Source organism: Nycticebus coucang, chromosome 12 (genome assembly GCF_027406575.1).
Source record: "Nycticebus coucang isolate mNycCou1 chromosome 12, mNycCou1.pri, whole genome shotgun sequence".
Lineage (NCBI taxonomy): Eukaryota > Metazoa > Chordata > Mammalia > Primates > Lorisidae > Nycticebus > Nycticebus coucang.
In genome coordinates, this window is record NC_069791.1 from 70,525,745 (window position 1) to 70,544,355 (window position 18,611).

An 18,611-nucleotide genomic window follows, 5' to 3' on the forward strand; every position below is an offset into this window, starting at 1 on the left:
GAGACCCCATCTCTACTAAAAAGAGAAAAACCAGTGAGGCATGTGGCAGGCACCAGTAGTCCCAGCTATTTGGGAGGCTGAGGCAAGAGGATTGTTTGAGCCCAAGAGTTTGAGGTTGCTGTGAGCTACGATGTCAGGGCACTCTACCCAGGGTGACAGAGTGAGACTCTATTTCAAAACAAAACAAAAAAGTTCTACTACCAGTATTTGGTTCTTTTCAGGAACCTGGGTTTCAGAAAAATCAATAGCCTTTTCTTTCTTTAGGCATTGTGTCCTCAAAATTTAATGCTTTCAAATATATTCCTTATCTGTCCTGGTTCTACTGTCCGTTAGAAGAGTTCTACCTGCTTCCCCTAACACTGTCATCTTCTACCTTTTTTTCTTCCTAGCATCTAGAGCTGTTGTTGCAGCAACTCCAGGAGGTGGTGGTGAAACATGCAGAGCCAGCTGTGCTTGAGGCTGGAGCCCACTCCCTCTACCTGCTCTGTAATCCTGAGTTCACTTTCTTCAGCCGGGTAGACTTTGCCCGCAGCCAACTGGTGGATCTGCTGACTGACCGCTTCCAGCAGGAACTTGAGGAGCTATTGCAGGTAGGAGCTGGGGCTGAATGACAGGACAGCCCAAATGAGGGTGAGAGAGGGCACAAGGCAGGAAATGTGGATCACTGAATTCATTGGAAAATCCTATTGTGCACCTTCTTTCTTCAGTCATCCTTCCTAGATGAGGATGAGGTATATAATCTGGCAGCCACCCTGAAGCGCCTCTCTGCCTTCTATAAGTGAGTAGCTTTCCTCCTCTTCCCTCTCCTGCTTCTGCTGGTGTCTGTGGAGTTGGTTCCCTTTATTCTAGTGAAATGTTTTCTCTCCCTGCAAAGTGCTCACGACCTAACTCGCTGGGAGCTTTATGAGCCATGCTACCGACTTCTCCGGAAGGCCGTGGACACTGGAGAGGTTCCTCACCAGGCAGGTCAATGGGCAGGATATACAGGGGCAGGAGAGGAGTTTTTGAAGGCCTGTGTTCTAGGTAGCCACCTCTCCCATCTGGGTCCAGTCCCAAGGTGTGGCATGGACACACAGGAAGATCAGGTGGGGAGTCACTCCTTTCATTCCTCTCTTGGAAGATGGACTAAAATTGTAGTTCCTCAAAGCCATTGTCTCAGGTTTCCCAGAAGTTTAGAATTGGGTCTCTCCCCAGATTTGATTGTCTTTCTTCTTCACTGCTCTATTTGTATGTGTGTGTGGTTGCATATGTGCATACATATTTGTCTGCCTCTCTTCCTCTCTTTGCCTCCTCTCTCTCTCTTTCACTCTCTTTATGTCTCCCCTCTCCCTTTCACTCTCCTGACTCAAACTTCATTTTCAAATGTTTTATTGTTACAGGTGACCTTGCCAGCCTTGACTCTTGTCTACTTTTCCATCCTCTGGACACTGACCCACATTTCTGGATTGGGTGCTTCCCAGGTGAGTATGGGTTTGAGAAGGGGTTATGGAAGTGGAGGAGCTTTTGCCTTCATTCTTCCCCTTTAAGCTGCTGTCCCCACAGAAACAGCTGCTGAGTTTGAAGGGCAGAATGGTAGCCTTCTGTGAGCTCTGCCAGAGCTGTCTCTCGGATGTAGACCCTGAGATCCAGGAGCAGGTGAGTTTTTACTCAAGTGGGAACAAGGAGGCAAGTGCCTACCATTCCAAGGAGAAATTAGTTATGTTGTTTCTACCCTAGGAAACATTCTTTTTTTTTTTTTTTTTTTTTTAATTTTTGGGTTAAATTTTGTTAAAAGCCACACTTCTTTGCAATATTATTTTAGTGTTTTCCCTAGGGGTTACAGTTTATATCCTTAACTTTATTTTTTTTATTTTTATTAAATCATAGCTGTGTACATTAAAGCAATCATGGGGTACAAAGTGCTGGTTTTATATACAATTTGAAATGTTTTCATCAAACTGGTCCTAGGAAACATTCTATCCTTTTATATATCCCAGTAGTTCTCAACCTGTGGGTCGAGATCCCTTTGGGGGTAGAATGACCCTTTCACAGGGGTCGCCTAAGACCATCCTGCATATCAGATATTTACATTACAATTAATAACAGTAGTAAAATTACAGTTATGAAGTAGCAACAAAAATAATTTTATGGCTGGGGGTCACCACAACATGAGGAACTGTATTAAAGGGTCGCGGCATTAGGGAGGTTGAGAACCACTGACGTATCCTTTATTTTTCCTCAACAGGCTTTTGTCTTATTAAGTGATCTACTTCTCATCTTCAGCCCTCAGATGATTATAGGGGGTCGTGATTTCCTTAGACCTCTTGTCTTTTTTCCTGAAGCTACTCTGCAATCTGAGCTAGCCAGCTTCCTCATGGACCATGTCTTCATCCAGGCTGGAGAACTGGGCAGTGGTACAGGGACTCTATACCTGGGGCTCAGGAAGTGTTTCGGGTTGGGCCTGGCTCAGGAATATAGAGCAGGAGGCCTTAGTCTGTAATCCTATTCTGCATTTGCTGTGAGCCAGGTCATTCCCAGGAGGATCATTTACAGATAGAGCAACTGCACCAGCGGCGCCGCCTCTTGGCTGGATTCTGTAAGCTGTTGCTTTATGGGGTACTGGAGATGGACGCAGCCTCAGATGTTTTCAAACACTACAACAAGGTATAATGAGGCCTCACAGAAATAAAGGAGAGGGGACCAAGTTGAGCATATCCATGATTTCAGACACTGTAGCACTACAGAAAGGCAAATGAGGGGGCAAATCTGATGGTATTGAGCTTAAAGAGAATAGGAGGGAAAGGCAGAAGTTTAGAATAAAGGGACAAAGAAAAGAGCCTTAGTGTAAATAATTATAGAGAAAAAGCTGTTAAATTCAGTAAAGGGGAAATAATTATCATTACTATTATTACTGTTGTGTTTTTTTTGAGACCTGTCACCCAGGGTAGAGTGTTGTAGTGTCAGCCTAGCTCAAACCTTGGGCTCAGGCTATTCTCTTGCTTCAGCCTCCGGAGTAGCTGGGATTACAGGCACATGCCACCATGCCTGGCTAGTTTTTCTATTTTTGGTAGAGATTGGGGTCTCACTCTTGCTCAGGCTGGTCTCAAACTCCTGAACTCAGACAGTCCACCTGCCTCAGCCTCCCATGGTGTTAGGATTACAGGTGTGAACCACCTTGCCTGGTCAGGAAATAGATTATTCTTCCTGTCAAGAAATGTTTTTTTCCTCTCTGAACTCAGTCTGTGGAATGGAGTAATGTAAGAAGGAAAAAAGAGTGGAAGAGGGATAAGTTCTCATAAGATGCCTAGATATGTACCTCCGTTTCCTCAACCCACCATTGTATTGATCTCTGTTTATTGAGCACCTGCCTGTCTGTCAAGCACTATTCCAGGTGCTAGGGACACAGAAGTGAACAGACAAAAAGTTCCCATTTGTGGAGCTTCTGTTCTAGTGGAGGAGAGGCAAATAGTGAAGGCTCCAGTGCTGTGGGAGAGAGTGCACTGGCAGGCTGACTACTCTTCTTCTGCAAGAATTGGACTTGGGGCAGAGTTTATTCCATTATTTATTTACCTAAACTCAGATTTTGGGGGGGGGGTGGTTTGGACCTACTAGTTAGATCTAGTCTGAGTTATTTTATGCTTACATTTATGTTTCCTATCTAAGGCACTTTGAGAAGGAGACATTATTAGGGATGTAAAGAAAGAAAGAAAACCTTTTCCAGTGGTCAAACAGCACCTTCTCCATTTTTTCTCCCTCAGTTCTACAATGACTATGGTGATATTATCAAGGAAACATTAACTAGAGCAAGACAGATTGACAGAAGTCACTGTTCCCGAATTCTGCTGTTGAGCCTGAAGCAGGTGCTTCTTTCTATGTAGCGGGCCCCAAACCCATGATATTTTTTTCCTATTGTCCCCAAATCTCTGTCCCCTCTCAACTACAGTGCAAGATCTCTAAGAGTAGGAACTTCCTTATTTTGACTTCAATTTTCAATGTCAGGCTCCTTCATACTTTGCCAACTCTTAGGAGGTATTTGTTTAGTTGACTGGTCAATTTCAACTCCATCCCCACAGAAATCAATAGTCAGTTAGGGCATAGGAACACCAATGAGGAAGTGATAGGGAATTCCTATCTGTCTATTCTATCTCAGCCTCCTTCAGTTAGCACAGATGTTTTTATTTATTGTTACAGAACAGGGGTGAAAGTTCTCTCTGCCGCAGGGGCCAGGGATTAGGGCAGTATTCTAGAAGGAAAGACAGTAAAAGTAGTAGAGGCATTCCTAAGCCCTTTGGAATTCTTGACCAGAGAATGGAATGCTGTGCTTCTCTATTTTTGCCTTGTTCCTCCATTTTTCAAATGTACCATGTTGTCTGCTGGACATAGTTGTACACAGAACTGCTGCAGGAACAGGGGCCCCAGGGCCTGAATGAACTTCCAGCCTTCATTGAGATGAGGGACCTGGCCCGAAGGTTTGCTTTGAGCTTTGGACCCCAGCAGCTACAGAACCGTGACCTTGTGGTCATGCTACACAAGTAAGGAAGTTTTGATTGGAGACCATGTACAGAGAGGGCTGGGAGTGAGGTCTTGGAGGGAGGGTAAGTGTATCAAAATATAGCAGTCAGGTTGGTAGTGGGTATGCTCCCAGAAACAAGATAGGGTAGGGAGAAGGTACACTTAGAATGCCTGAAGCCTTAGGAGGGAAGTGGGAAGGGGCTATCTATCTTCCTAAAATAATTCTGCCTAACCAAGGGAAGGCATCAAGTTCTCCTTGTCTGAGCTTCCTCCAGCTGGCTCCTCCGATCAGCCTCCAAATCTTGCATTCCTAGAGCTCCTTTCAGAGTTTTCCCCTAGACTCTTCCATCAGGACAAGCAGCTGCTGTAAGTTGGTCAGTGGATAGTGATGTGGGTAAGGAAGGAAGGGGCTGCTGTGGGACCAGTGGCCATTTTAGCCTCTTTATTCCACCCCTTCTTTAGACTGTCTTACCTGGAAAAGTGCCTACAGCATGTCTCTCAGGTACCTGGCCGTCCCTGGAGTCCAGTCACCACCTACTGCAATTCCCTTAGCCCTGTGGAGAACACAGCAGAGGCCAGCCCTCAGAAGTACCCACGCTCCAAGAGGAGGCGCATTGAAGGTAGAGTGCTTTGTATGTATAAAAGGGCACTCAATGCTGCCTCTCTTATTGCTACCACTTAGATAAGCAGCAGATAGTCTTTGGCCTCCTTCAGAGTTTTATTTTGTCAAATAAGTAATTCATTGAGAATTTGTTATCTCATTAAGGGCATTCATTTTCTTTGAAGTTTATCTAGCCAACTAAAAAATAGCAAACCTCTTTGAAAAATCAAATGGAAACTAATTATAAAATGAAAGAATGAATTAGCAAATATGTGTAGTTAGAGTGCCCCTCCTTGGGCATCTTGTATGCCATTATTTTCCAATTTTTTTTTTTTGTTTGTTTTGCAGTTTTTGGCCAGGCCCCGGGTTTGAACCCACCACCTCTGGTATATGGGGCTGGCGCCCTACTCCTTGAGCCACAGGCACCGCCCTATTTTCCAAATTTTAAGAGATTTTTACACAACCTCCGTGATGTTTTACCTTTGGATCATCACCTGTCTTGTAATTGACCTAAAGTTTTTTCTTTAATTTGCCTTTTTAAACATAGTCTCGTATTAAGTGATAACATCCTAGCAATCACAGTTTGATATGCTAATATGTGTTTTCTAGTATAATTTTAAAAAGGGACTTTTATGCTATCAAGATATAATTCATGTACTATAAAAATCACTGTGATAAAGCATACACTTAAAACTTAAGTGGTTTGGGGCGGCGCCTGTGGCTCAGTCGATAAGGCGCCGGCCCCATATACCGAGGGTGGCGGGTTCAAACCCAGCCCCGGCCAAACTGCAACCAAAAAATAGCCGGGCGTTGTGGTGGGCGCCTGTAGTCCCAGCTACTCGGGAGGCTGAGGCAAGAGAATCGCTTAAGCCCAGGAGTTGGAGGTTGCTGTGAGCTGTGTGAGGCCATGGCACTCTACCGAGGGCCACAAAGTGAGACTCTTGTCTCTACAAAAAAAAAAAAAAAAAAAAACTTGTTTTTAGTATATTCACCGAGTGATATAGCAATTACCAATATCAAATTTTAGAACATTTTCTCACCTCAAAAGAAACCACATACCCCTTAGCAGTCTTTCCCTCTCCTCTCAGCCTTAGGCAGTATCACTAATCTAATTCCTATCTTTGGATTTGCTTATTCCAGATATTTCATATAAATGTAGTCATACAATTTATGACCTTTCTGTCTGACTTCTTTCACTTAGCACAGTGTTTTCAAGATTCATCCATGTTTTAACATATATCAGTACCTCATACCCTTTTGTAGCCAAATATCCCATTGTATAGTTAGGTCACATTTTATTTAATCCATTCATCATTTTCTTGACGTTTGAGTTCTTTTCCATTTTTTGACTATAATGTATAATGCTGCTAAATATTCATGTACAAGTTCTGGGGTGGACATAATCTTTTCAGGTTGTTGTTGTTTTTTAAATATACTTAGAAATAGAATTGCAGGGTTTTCTTGAAATATACCTAGGAGTGGAATTGCTGGTGACTCTATGTTTAACTTTTTTTTTTTTTTGAGACAGAGTCTCATTCTGTGCCCTGGGTAGAGTGTCAGGGCATCATCATAGCTCACAGCAATTTTAAACTCTTTTGCTCAAGCGATCCTCTAAAGCCTGGGTAATTTTTCTCTTTTTAGTAGAGATGGGGTCTCACTCTTCTCAAGCTGGTCTCAAACTCTTGAGCTCAAGCAATCCACACACTTTGGCTTCCTAGAGTGCTAGGATTACAGGCATGAGCCATGGCGCCTTGGCCTACATTTAACATTTTGAGGAACCACCAAACTGTTTTCCAAAGTGCCTGCATCATTTTATAATCCCACCAGCACTGTGGGAGGGCTCCATTTTCTCCACTTCCTCACCAATACTTGTTGTCTTTTTAATTTTATCCACATCCTACTGACAATGGAATAGTCTCTCTTTGTGGCTAAATTGGCACTTGCCTCATGACTAATGCCATTGAGCATCTTTTCATATGCTTATTGCAATTTGCTTATCTTTTTTGAAGAAATATCTGTTCAGATCCTTTGCTATTTTTAAATTGGGATATTTGGGGGGGGGTTGTTGATTTATAAGAGTTCTTTCATATATTCTGAGAGAAGGTACCTGAGAAGGGTGAGGTCTAGGAGAACAGGTCTTCTCAAGGAGACCACAAGGATACACCTGCAGGGTCCTCTCCATGGTGACTCAGCTCTTGGGAATTTGTATACTTAAATTCCTGGAACTTGGAAATTTCCAAGTTCCGTAAAATCCTGTAGTTCTATAGGGACTGGAATAGCATCTCCCGCTTGATTCAAACTGGCCAATGAGAAGGGTACCTATTGGTTGGAACTTTTTGATTGTCGATAAAAAGGGAAAGACCAAGCCAGTGGGGGAGTGCAGCCATTTGGAATTATTCTATGCCGTAAGCTCCCTGGCTGGTGAATAAAGCCCTTCCTCTTATAAACATGGTGTTTGGGTGCTCTTTCTCTCTGTTGGGCCTCGTCTTCCTGCAACAATTCTAGATACAGAATTCCTTACAAAATACAAAAGTTTTCTCTTATTTTGTGGGTTGTCTTTTCATGTTGTTGATGGTGTCCTTTGAAACACAAAAGCTCTTAATGTTGATTAATTCTACTTTATTTTTTTTCCTTTTGTTGCTTGTGCTTTTGGTGTCATATCTTTTTCTTTTTAATTTCAGCTTGCTTGTTAATTCTTCTTCGTTTGAAGTACTCTTTTTTTTTTTTTTTTTGTTGTTCATTTTCTTCTTCCTCTGGTGATGCTCTTTCCCGTTTCCTCCCCAGTAGCTGGGATTACAGACGCCCACTACAATGTCCAGCTGTTTTTGATGTTGTTAGTAGAGGTGGGGTCTTAGTCTGGCTCACTGCTGCTCATATTGGTCTCGAACCTCCCAGCTCAGGCAATCCACCCGCCTCGGCCTCCCACAGTGCTGGGACTACAGGCGTGAGCTACCATGCCCAGCCATATCTTTTTTTTTTTTCAATTAAATCATAGCTGTGTACATTAATGCAATCATAGGGTACAATATGCTGGTTTTATATATTTTCATCAAACTGGTTAACATAGCCTTCATGGCATTTTCTTAATTATTGTGTTAAGACATTTATATTCTACATTTAGTAAGTTTCACACGTACCCTTGTAAGATGCATTGTAGGTGTGATCCCACCGATTACCCTCCCTCCACTCATCCTCCCTCTCCCCTCCCCTCCCCTCCCTTTCCTCTTTCCCCATATTCTTGGACTATAATTGGGTTATAGCTTTCATAAGAAAGCTGTAAGTTAGTTTCATAGTAGGGCCCAGTACATTGGATACTTTTTCTTCCATTCTTGAGATACTTTGCTAAGAAGAATATGTTCCAGCTCCATCCATTGTAAACATGAAAGAGGTAAAGTCTCCATCTTTCTTTAAGGCAGCATAATATTCCATGGTGTACATGTACCACAATTTGTTAATCCATTCATGGGTCAATTGGTACTTGGGCTTCTTCCATGACTTAGCAACTATGAATTGGGCTACAATAAATATTCTGGTACATATATCTTTGTTATAATGTGATTTTTGGTCTTCTGGATATATACCTAGTAGAGGAATTGTAGGATCGAATGGCAGGTCTATTTTCAGATCTCTAAGTGTTCTCCGAACATCTTCTCAAAACGAACGTATTAGTTTGCATTCCCACCAGCAGAGTAGAAGTGTTCCCTTTTCTCCACATCTACTCCAACATCTCTGGTTTTGGGCTTTTGTGATGTGGGCTAATCTTACTGGAGTTAGATAATATCTCAAAGTAGTTTTGATTTGCATTTCTCTGATGATTAAGGATGATGAGCATTTTTTCATGTGTCTGTAGGCCATGCGCCTGTCTTCTTCAGAGAAGTTTCTCTTCAAGTCCCTTGCCCACCCTGAGATGGGATCACTTGTTCTATTTTTTTTTTTTTTTAGATTTATTTTTGTTGACAAGGTTTATAAGAACAAATTTAAAATCAAAGGCCAATCCATAGGTCTCATTCAGTTGCTTATTTCACTCATTTGTATTAAGTATAGCGTTTCTGGGATCACTTGTTCTTTTCTTGCTAATATGTTTGAGTTCTCTGTGGATTCTGGTTATTAAACCTTTGTCAGAGACATAACCTGCAAATATCTTCTCCCATTCTGAGGGCTGTTTGCTTGCTTTACTTACTGTGTTCTTGGCTGTGTAGAAACTTTTTAGTTTGATCAGGTCCCAGTAGTGTATTGTTGGTGTTGCTTCAATTGCCGGGGGGTCCTCCTCATAAAATACTCGCCCAGACAGATTTCTTCAAGGGTTTTCCCTGCACTCTCTTCTAGTATTTTTATAGTTTCATGTCTTAAGTTTAAATATTTAATCCAGTGAGAGTCTATCTTAATTAATGGTGAAAGGCGTGAGTCCAGTTTCAGTCTTCTACAGGTTGCCAGCCAGTTCACCCAGCACCATTTGTTAAATAGGGAATCTTTTCCCCACTGAATGTTTTTAATTGGCTTGTCAAAGATCAAATAACGGTAAGTAGCTGGGTTCGTCTCTTGGTTCTCTATTCTGTTCCATACATCTACATCTCTGTTTTTGTGCCAGTACCAAGCTGTTTTGATCACTATCGATTTATAGTATAGTCTAAGGTCTGGTAGTGTGATTCCTCCTGCTTTGTTTTTATTTCTGAGTAATGTCTTTGCTATTGGAGGTTTTTTTCTGATTCCATATGAAACAAAGTAATATTTTTTTGAGATCTTTAAAGTGTGGCCGTGGAGCTTTAATAGGGATGGCATTAAAATTGTATATTGCTTTGGGTAGTATGGACATTTTAATAATGTTGATTCTTCCCAGCCATGAGCATGGTATGTTTTTCCATTTGTTAACATCTTCAGCTATTTCTTTTCTTGGCGTTTTGTAGTTCTCTTTATAGAGATCTTTCATGTCCTTTGTTAGATAAACTCCCACATATTTTCTCTTCTTTGGCATTGCTGTGAATGGAATAGAGTCCTTGACTGTTTTTTCAGCTTGACTCTTGTTGCTATATATAAAGTCTACAGATTTATGAGTATTGATTTTGTAACCCGAGACACTGCTGTATTCTTTGATCACTTCTAAGAGTTTTGTAGTAGAATCCCTGATGTTTTCCAGATATACAATCATATCGTCTGCGAAGAGTGAAAGTTTGATCTCTTCTGACCCTATGTTGGTGTCATGTCTTAAACTGTTGTATAGTCCAAGGTTACAAAGATTTATTCCTGTTTTTTTCTAAGAGTTCTATAGTTTTAGATCTTGAATTTAGGTCTGTGACCCAGTTTCAGTTAATTTTTGTATGTGGTGTGAAGTAGGGTGTGATTTCTTTTTAAAGTCTTTTTTTTTTTTTTCTTAAGGCAGTCTCTCTTTGTAATTCTCAGTAGAGCGCCATAGCTCCTCAAACTCTTGGGCTCAGGCGATTCTCTTGTTTTAGCCTCCTGAGTAGCTGGGACTACAGGCACCTGCCACACATTTGGTTTTAGAGATGGGGTCTTGCTCTGGTTCAGGCTGGTCTTTTGGTGTTCTTGTTGAATTCCTGAGTTCAAGCAATCCACCCACCTAAGCCTCCCAAAGTGCTAGAATTACAGCATGAGCCACTGAGCTGGCCCCCTCCTTTTTTTTTTGAGACAGTTTCACTATGTAGCCCTTGGTAGAGTGCCATGGTGTCACAGGTCACAGCAACCTCAAATTCTTGGGCTTAAGTGATTCTCTTGCCTCAGCCTCTCAAGTAGCTGGGACTACAAGCGCCCACCACAATACCTGGCTATTTTGTTTTTGTCGTTGTCATTGTTTAGCAGGCCTAGGCTGCGTTTAAACCCGTCAGCCCTGGTGTATGTGGCCAGTGCGCCGAGCCCTGGCCCTTCTTTTTAATGTCTTATGTATTCTACCTAAAATTTTATCTTATGCCATTAGGAAACTTTTCTTTAATTAACTAATAAATATTTGTTAATGGCCTACTGTATGCAAGATTCTGTGTTCACTGTTGTAGAGGCTGTGAAGGATCCTCTAGCAGCTTACTATCTAATAGGAAGGAGGAAAAACACATTTATGGAAAATCTGAACTATGACAGTCACCAATAAAAGATAACTGCCTGAAGGTTTGTACAAATGAATGCTATAAAATTCAGAGAAGGTGGGACAGCGCCTGTCTCAAAGGAGTAGGGCGCCAGCCCCATAGGCTAGAGGTGGCTAGTTCAAACCCAGCCTTGGCCAAAAACTGCAAAAAAAAAAAAAAAAAAATCAGAGAAGGAATGTACACTTTATTTAGTTGATCTATGAAGGCTTTACCAGGAAGATGGAATTTAGGCTGGTGTTCAAAAAATGCTTCGGATTTAAATAAGTATCATAGGCAGCAAAATAGTACAAGCAAAACATAGAAAGGTATCTGATAAGATGTGTAAGCATAGACATATATAGATTTGTTTGCCTAAAGCAGAGGGTTTGTAAAGGTGATATAGAACTAAAGAGATTAGTTCTGTTGTTCATTAACAGATATTGAGTGCTGGGAATGCTGCAGTGAACACAAAGGACGAAAACATAAATGCTGTGACAAAAGAACAGGGAGAAGTGTGAGGAAATACCAGTGGGGTGGGGGTTGCAGTCTTACAAAGAGTTATCAGAGGAAAGCCTGGGAGAATGTGAAGGTTGTGGAAAAACCCTAAAGGAGGCATTAAAAGGTAAACTTAGGCACATTAAAATTTTAATGAATTTATTTTAGCATTCAGTGTTTCCTGAATCAGACACCGCTGGACTGCAAGCAGTTCAGGGCTCTATACCCAAGAGGAATGGGAAAACTTATATAAGGTGTTTGCAGAAGCAAGACAAAATATTTGAAAGTTCCTAGTGGAAAGTCCCTAGTTAGATGTTAACTGGTGGTTTCTAGTTGTTAAACTCTCTAGTTAGAAGTTTATTGGTGGTTTCTGATTGGTTAAGCTTAACTCTTCTTTTCCCAGGCTATGCACATTCATTGTGATCTGTTTTGTTTTTTTTTGTTTTTTTTGAGACAGAGTCTCACTTTTTCACCCTTGGCAGAGTGCACAGCAACCTCAAACTCTTGGGTTTAAGTGATCCTCTTGCCTGAGTTTCCCAAGTAGCTGGGACTACAGGCACTCACCACAATGCCCAGCTATTGTTTTTTTTTTTTTAAGAGATGGGGTCTTACTGTGGCTCAGGCTGGTCTTGAACCTGTGAGCTCAAGCATTCCACTTGCCTTGGCCTCGCAAGTGCTGGGATTACAGGCATGAGCCACCGTACCCAGCTGTGATCTGGGTTTCGGTTTCTTTATATAAGAACCCAAAGTGCAGCTCAGGGGCCCGTAGCTCAGTGAGTAGGGCACCAGCCACGTACACCGAGGCTGGCGGGTTTGAGCCTGGCCTGGGCCTGCTAAACAACAATGACAACTGCAACGAAAAAATTGCTGGGCTTTGTGGTGGGCGCCTATAGTTCCAGCTACTTAGGAGGCTGAGGCAGGAGAATTGCTTAAGCCCAAGAGTTTGAGGTTGCTGTAGAGTGCCATAGCACTCTACCAAGGGTAACATAGTGAGACTCTGTCTCAAAAAAAAAAAAAAAAAAGAAAAAAAACCAAGGTGCTCGAGCCATCTCAGCCTAATGGCCTCCCGATTTTTTTTTAACAGAGGTGAGTGTAGCATACCAAAGGGAGCAGCCAGTCCAAAGGCGATGAGAGGTAATGTTTCTGCCATGTTTGAGGAACAGAAGAGAACAATTGTGGCTGGAATGAAAAATACACAGTATGGGAGACCAAAGATGTTGCAGGAGCCCAGAGCATATAAGGCAGAGCAAAGGCTCTAAGTGCAGTGGGAATCCATTGGAGGATTTTCAGCTAAAGAGCAACAGGATCTAAATATGATTTTTGTTGTTGTTGTTCATCAAAAAATACTGAACGGTTCACAAATTTGCATGTCATCCTTGTGCAGGGGCCATGCTAATCTTCTCTGTATTATTCCAATTTGTTAGTGTATGTGCTGCTGAAGCAAGCACTCTATGTTTTTAAAAAGTCCTTTTGGCTGCTGTATTGAGACTGCCAGGAAAGGAGGAAGGGCAGAAGCAAGGAGACCAGTGAGGAGGCTGTTTTAGGTGTCTAGTCAGGAGATGAGAGGGCTTAGACGACAGCAGTTGAGGAGTGAAGTGGCCATATTCTAGGTGCATTTTTGAGGTGTATCTGATAGGTTTCCTGGAAAACCAGATGTGGGATACAAGACAGGAGTTTAGAATGATTCCAGAGATTTGGCCTGACAGTTAGAAGGATGGATGGACTTGGATACCATGAGGTAAGGAAGGCTGTGAGTGAAGCAGACTGTAGGATAAGGTCAGGAGTTTGGTGTTGGTCATGGTATTATATGTAGAGATGTGGAATAGACCATGGGAGCTATGTTTAGGAAGAGCTAAATGCTTGAAATAAGTTTGGGAGTTGGCAGAATGCAGGTAAAGGTATGAACTTGAATGGCTAAGGAAGTTGGCAAAAAGCGGTCCAAGAGCCCAGTTCTGAACATTATACCGTTAACACAGGTTGGGGCAATTAGGAGGACCCACCTGGAAGCCCAAGTTTTCCTCCTTGGGGATACAGGCTCACCTTTGTGGCTCTTTCTTGTTTTCTGTAACCCTCCACTTTAAACAGTAGTAGCTCACTTTGGAGTTACTGGTTTCCATGTATAAACATGGCCTTAGGTAGAGTAATGGGGGTATGAATATTTGCAGTTGACAAATATTAGTATCAATTTGACTGATATTTTAAAATAGCATTAACTGGGTTTTCACAGGTAGTAAGAATCTTTGGATTATTTTTCTTCCTCTACCTTATCTGATATCTGCAGGAGAGAGATCCTCTACCCTTCAAACCAGAATTACACTGACATTGAAATAATTTCTTTTTTTTCCCTAGCTTTGGAAAATTGTGTCTCCCATTTTACTGTTCCTCTCTTGTCCTCATGCATCCACTCTAGTCCCTGATCCCAAAGGTCTATTGCTATTTTAAGCTTTTTCTGACCACAGAAATCTTGAATGGATATGATCTCAGACGGTTTCATTGATTAACTCAGACTTCTCAGTCTTCGAGAATTCCAACCCTCTAACACATTTGTGCTCATGTGTTACTGTTTGTGAAATGTGTATTTATATCTCTTTCCATCTGGTTTTCTAAGTGGTGTAGTAAATTTTTCTTGGAAAAGGCCTATATACAATTCTGAGTAATTCTTACTCTTTTTTTGTTATTTTTGAGACAGTGTCTTGCTCTGTCACTCAGGCTAGAGTGTGGTGGCATTATCATAGCTCACTGTAGCCTTGAAGGTCTGGGCTCAAGTGATCATATTCCTGTATAGCTGGGACTACTGGCACACACTGCATTGGGCTAATTTTTATTTTTTTGTTTTGAGACAGAGTCTACTTTGTCACCCTCGGTAGAGTGTTATGGCATCATAGCTCACATCAACTTCAAACTCTTGGGCTTACGAGGTCCTCTTGCCTCAGCCTCCCAAGTAATTGGGACTACAGGTGCCCACCACAATGTCCAGCTATTTTTTTTAGAGATAAGGTCTTGCTCTTCTTGCTCAGGCTCGTCTCGAACTCCTAAGCTCAAGCCACCTATCTACCTCCATCTTCCAGAGTGCTAGGATTACAGAAGCGAGCCACTGCCCCGGCCCAGGCTAATTTTTTATTTTTGTAGAGATAGAGGTCTTGCTAAATGTCACCTAAGCTGGTCTTAAACTCCTGGTCTCATGCAATCCTGCCTCTGGCTCCCAAAGTTCTGCGATTACAGGCATGAGCCATCATACAAGCAAGCTTTTGTTTTTAGTATATAGGGCTGTGTTCATTTTTGAGGTGCGATAGATTAAGGCTTTAAAAAAAAAAAAAGAATGAGGCTTTATGTTTTCCATTCTCTTGCTTAACTTTCTCTTACCAAATCGGGGCAGGTCTTAAAAAGTAAAAAGACCTGTGGCAGGTACTCCTGGTCTGTAGTTAATATATGCACCCATTGTTTTTCAGGCCCCTCCAAGAGTAACAGAGAGGACATCATCTCATCACAGGAAGAAAGTCTACAGCTGAATAGCATCCCGCCCACACCTGCCCTCACCTCCACTGCTGTGAAGAGTAGGCAGCCCCTGGGGGCTGTGGAAGAAGATGGCTCAGAATCAGATTTTGCCCAAGGGTGAGGGCCCAGGAGAGAACCTGGGTGTATGATTTGCCAGTTTGGTGTGTGGCTATCTCTGTCTTTTTGTTTTGGTTCTGTCATTCTCTCAGTACTTCTTCATTCTCAGGTTTTTCTATAATCCTTTTTCATTTTTTTTTAGCTTTGAAATGTCTCTCTTCCAACAGTCTGAGCTTTCCTTTTAATAGTGGCCCCCTAACCTCTTCTTTTTACCCTTTATTTTCATCCCATGACATTAATCCTGCTTCATTCCCAGCAGCCAGCCCCTTGTAGGTACCCACAGGTCAAGGTTAATGGGTCCACAGTATTTCCACACTCCATGCAATTCTTCAGGTCCTGGTCTGGGCACTCGGCTGACTCGGTGAGCTTTTCCCATTATCTTCCATCTTTACTTCAGATCTGTCACCCATTAGGGTGGGGGGAGTCTTAGCCTTCTCTGTCAATGCTTTTTGAATTTGTTTTAGCTACAAAACACTTCTGTCAACGTAATGTGGAGCCTTGTTATTTATTGCCCATCCTGCTCCCTGGGTGCCTCTGAGAAATTCAAGGGTCTTTAAAGAATAGTTCGAAAACCTTTACTCTTTGCCCCTACATCAGACTCAGCCTCATGGAAGAGGACAAGGAAGAAGAGTTAGGAATTCAGGATGAGTCAAGTGAAGAATGGCAAGATAGAGACAAGGTGAGGAGATCCATACTCTCCCCTTCTCCCTCTAGAACAAAAGGCTGATATTATAAAGAGAAATTAGTTTAAAATTTTTTAAATAATAAAATGGAGCTTTATGTAAAATAGAAAGTAAAAGCACCTTATAAATTGAAAGAGATTATGTCTTAGTTGGGCTGCCATAAAAGAATGCCATAGACCAGTGCCTTATAAACAACAGAAATTCATTTCTCACAGTTCTGGAAGCTGGAAATCTCCCCCCCCCCCATCATTTAATTATCACCTTTGAGTTGGAAGTCTTAAGATCAGGGTAAGCATGGTTGGATTCTGGTGAGGACTATCTTCCAGGTTGCAGACTGCTGATTTCTATTTGTATCTGCACCAGCAAGAAAGAGAGCAAGCTAGCTCTCTTGATAAGGGCACTAATTCCATTCATCAGGGTTCCACCCCCATGACCTGATCACTTCCCAGTGGTCCCATCTCCTATACCCCACCCCCACTGAGGGTAGGATTTCAACATAGGAATTGAGGGTTGGGGGACACAGACATTCAGTCCATGGCAGCCTGTGTATCTTCTGCTGTTATTCTTCCACTCTATTCTCTGCTCTTTGGGGAGAGAGAGAACAATTGAATGAATTAGGGGGTGGAGGTCTTGGGCTTGGAATTTAAAACCAAACAATGGCACCTTCAAACCAGAGACTGGAGAATAAGGCCTCTATTACAATATTCTTTCCAAGTATCTCAGGAAAAGTCCCATTCTCTAGTTCCAAAATTGAACACATTTAAGGGGCTCAGTTGGCAACCCAAGAGAGGAAGTATTTGTCTTCTGACTTTGGCATCTGGGATTGGCCTGATCCCATGCCCTTTCTTTGCTTATTTCCCTCCCAGGCTGTGCTGTAGGGGTCCAACAAGGACTCTTGTGTTTGTTCCCATGAGACTGCAGAAGGAACTGTGGTTGTTTTATTTGCATGTGGTGGGAGCAGGGAGAGGCCTTTTTGACTTTTGATTCCATTCTGTCCAGCAGGCAAGTAGCCACTCTTCCGCCAGTGAGCATGGGCTGGACCTCTTAGGTTCTACAGAGCTGAACATCAATGTGAGTATCCCCAAACCAAGAGTTGTGTGTCCCTGGAAAATGCCAATAGGCAACCCATATACCTGTCAAATTGATGGAAAGGCCACAGCATGGGGGCAGCCCTCTCAGCTGTCTCTGGGGCTTTAGGAATAATCTGGGGAGTAGGAAAAGAGTATCATCTGGAGGGCAGCATAGTTACCTGGCCTGTTTCTCTCTCTATATATATTCCTTTCATCTTTCTGGTTGCAGGATTTCTGACATGACTCTGGACCCCTCCCAATCTCCACTCCCCACCTCAAGGACATGACCATCTAGAAAAGGCAAAGAGATAAGAAGCAAAAATCAAGCTTTCCTTCTAGGCCTCAGCCCTGGCCTCTGAGGAGGATGAGAGGTGGACACTGCCTTTGTAACCTAACCTTTCTATCTGGTGATAATGGGGTAGCAAAACTATGAGACACTGTCCTCCCTAATATGCCATGGCTGTTTCTCTGCCTATTTCCTGCTTGGTTTCTTTGGGCGGGGAGGGGGGGCGCTTTTACCTCTACATTGGAGAGAGGCATTGCCTTCCTGTGTTTAATGGAAAGAGCCCATAGTTTTCCTGTATTTTTAAAACATCTTTCCCAGCCTCTTTTGTGTTCTAGTGATTAGCTCAATAAACATGTTGAATCAGCAAGTTTCTGGGGCGTGGCTTAAGATCATTAAACAGATGGAGTCAGGTTCCTTGTCTTCCTGGCCCCATGGCCCAGTGTGCAAGTGTTGTCACACTTGCAGGTGCTTTGTCTATAGGCTTTCCAGGATGTACTGCTTAGTAACTGAGAGGTGGGATGGGGCAGAGGAGTCAGGGAGAGATTGGCTGCCTTTGAATAATTTATCTCATGATGATAGTTTCTGTAGAAGTAAAGGAAGATGGTAGAGACAGGCTGGAGGGTGGAGTGCAAGACCTTGTGAAACTGCTCATCTCACCCACTTGGGCCAGACCAGGGCATGTGTCCTGGCCACCTTCACCCAAGAGTTCTTTCCAGGGATAATTTCATTCCCTTATCCCAAGGACATATGTCATAATTCAGAATTTGATAGAATCACAATATCTGAGAGTGAGGAAGAAACTTAAAAACTACTCTAAATGCCCAACCCCAAAATGCTGAACACCTTTCGTCTTCATCTTTGCTTTCCTCAGCTCATTCTTCACCAAGTCCTATCAAGGTATTCTTCAAAACATGTCTCTGATGTGTGTTACTCCTCTTGTTGTCACCATATTTCACCTATACTGCTACAAAACAGCCTCAGGAGCTTGCCTCTCTGAGTCTCAGACTTGTTTATTCTCCCCAGGTTACTCCCAAAGCCCCAGAGACAGCTGAGAGGGCTGCTGGTGGAACAGCCCAGTGCCTTGACAAGCAGTCAAACTATGAAGACAGCTATTGTCCCTATATAGTTTCACTGTTTTCTATGGTTTAAGGAACTCTTAAGCCTCTCCTTTTTAGATATGATTTCCAATTTCTTCCTGTTCTGCATTTGGTTTAGTTATAGGTTCTTACAGGGTGAACACAGAGTCTCCCAGGCTGAACACAGTCTTCCAGCTAGTGACCTGTGACTTTTGTGATTGGGCCA

General features: G+C 42.5%; 1 protein-coding gene and 1 non-coding gene across 2 annotated transcripts in view; one reads left to right on the top strand and one right to left on the bottom strand.

The window, feature by feature from the left end:
* STAG3 (stromal antigen 3) overlaps positions 1–17,669 on the top strand; it is a 39,226-nt gene extending 21,557 nt beyond the window's left edge. Inside the window, exons 20-34 of the mRNA XM_053555494.1 lie at positions 390–590; positions 708–778; positions 875–1,460; positions 1,543–1,635; positions 2,225–2,393; positions 2,507–2,643; positions 3,738–3,839; positions 4,363–4,511; positions 4,729–4,857; positions 4,954–5,111; positions 15,108–15,270; positions 15,527–15,631; positions 15,868–15,949; positions 16,953–17,024; positions 17,253–17,669. Coding sequence (XP_053411469.1) covers positions 390–590; positions 708–778; positions 875–1,460; positions 1,543–1,635; positions 2,225–2,393; positions 2,507–2,643; positions 3,738–3,839; positions 4,363–4,511; positions 4,729–4,857; positions 4,954–5,111; positions 15,108–15,270; positions 15,527–15,631; positions 15,868–15,949; positions 16,953–17,024; positions 17,253–17,261 — 2,226 coding nt within the window. The 3' untranslated portion in view covers positions 17,262–17,669. The remainder of the gene's footprint in view (positions 1–389; positions 591–707; positions 779–874; positions 1,461–1,542; positions 1,636–2,224; positions 2,394–2,506; positions 2,644–3,737; positions 3,840–4,362; positions 4,512–4,728; positions 4,858–4,953; positions 5,112–15,107; positions 15,271–15,526; positions 15,632–15,867; positions 15,950–16,952; positions 17,025–17,252) is intronic.
* LOC128562877 (U6 spliceosomal RNA) lies at positions 12,998–13,106 on the bottom strand. Its single transcript, XR_008373576.1, has one exon. It is a non-coding gene; the product is annotated as a U6 spliceosomal RNA (small nuclear RNA).
* Positions 17,670–18,611: the final 942 nt, after the last annotated feature.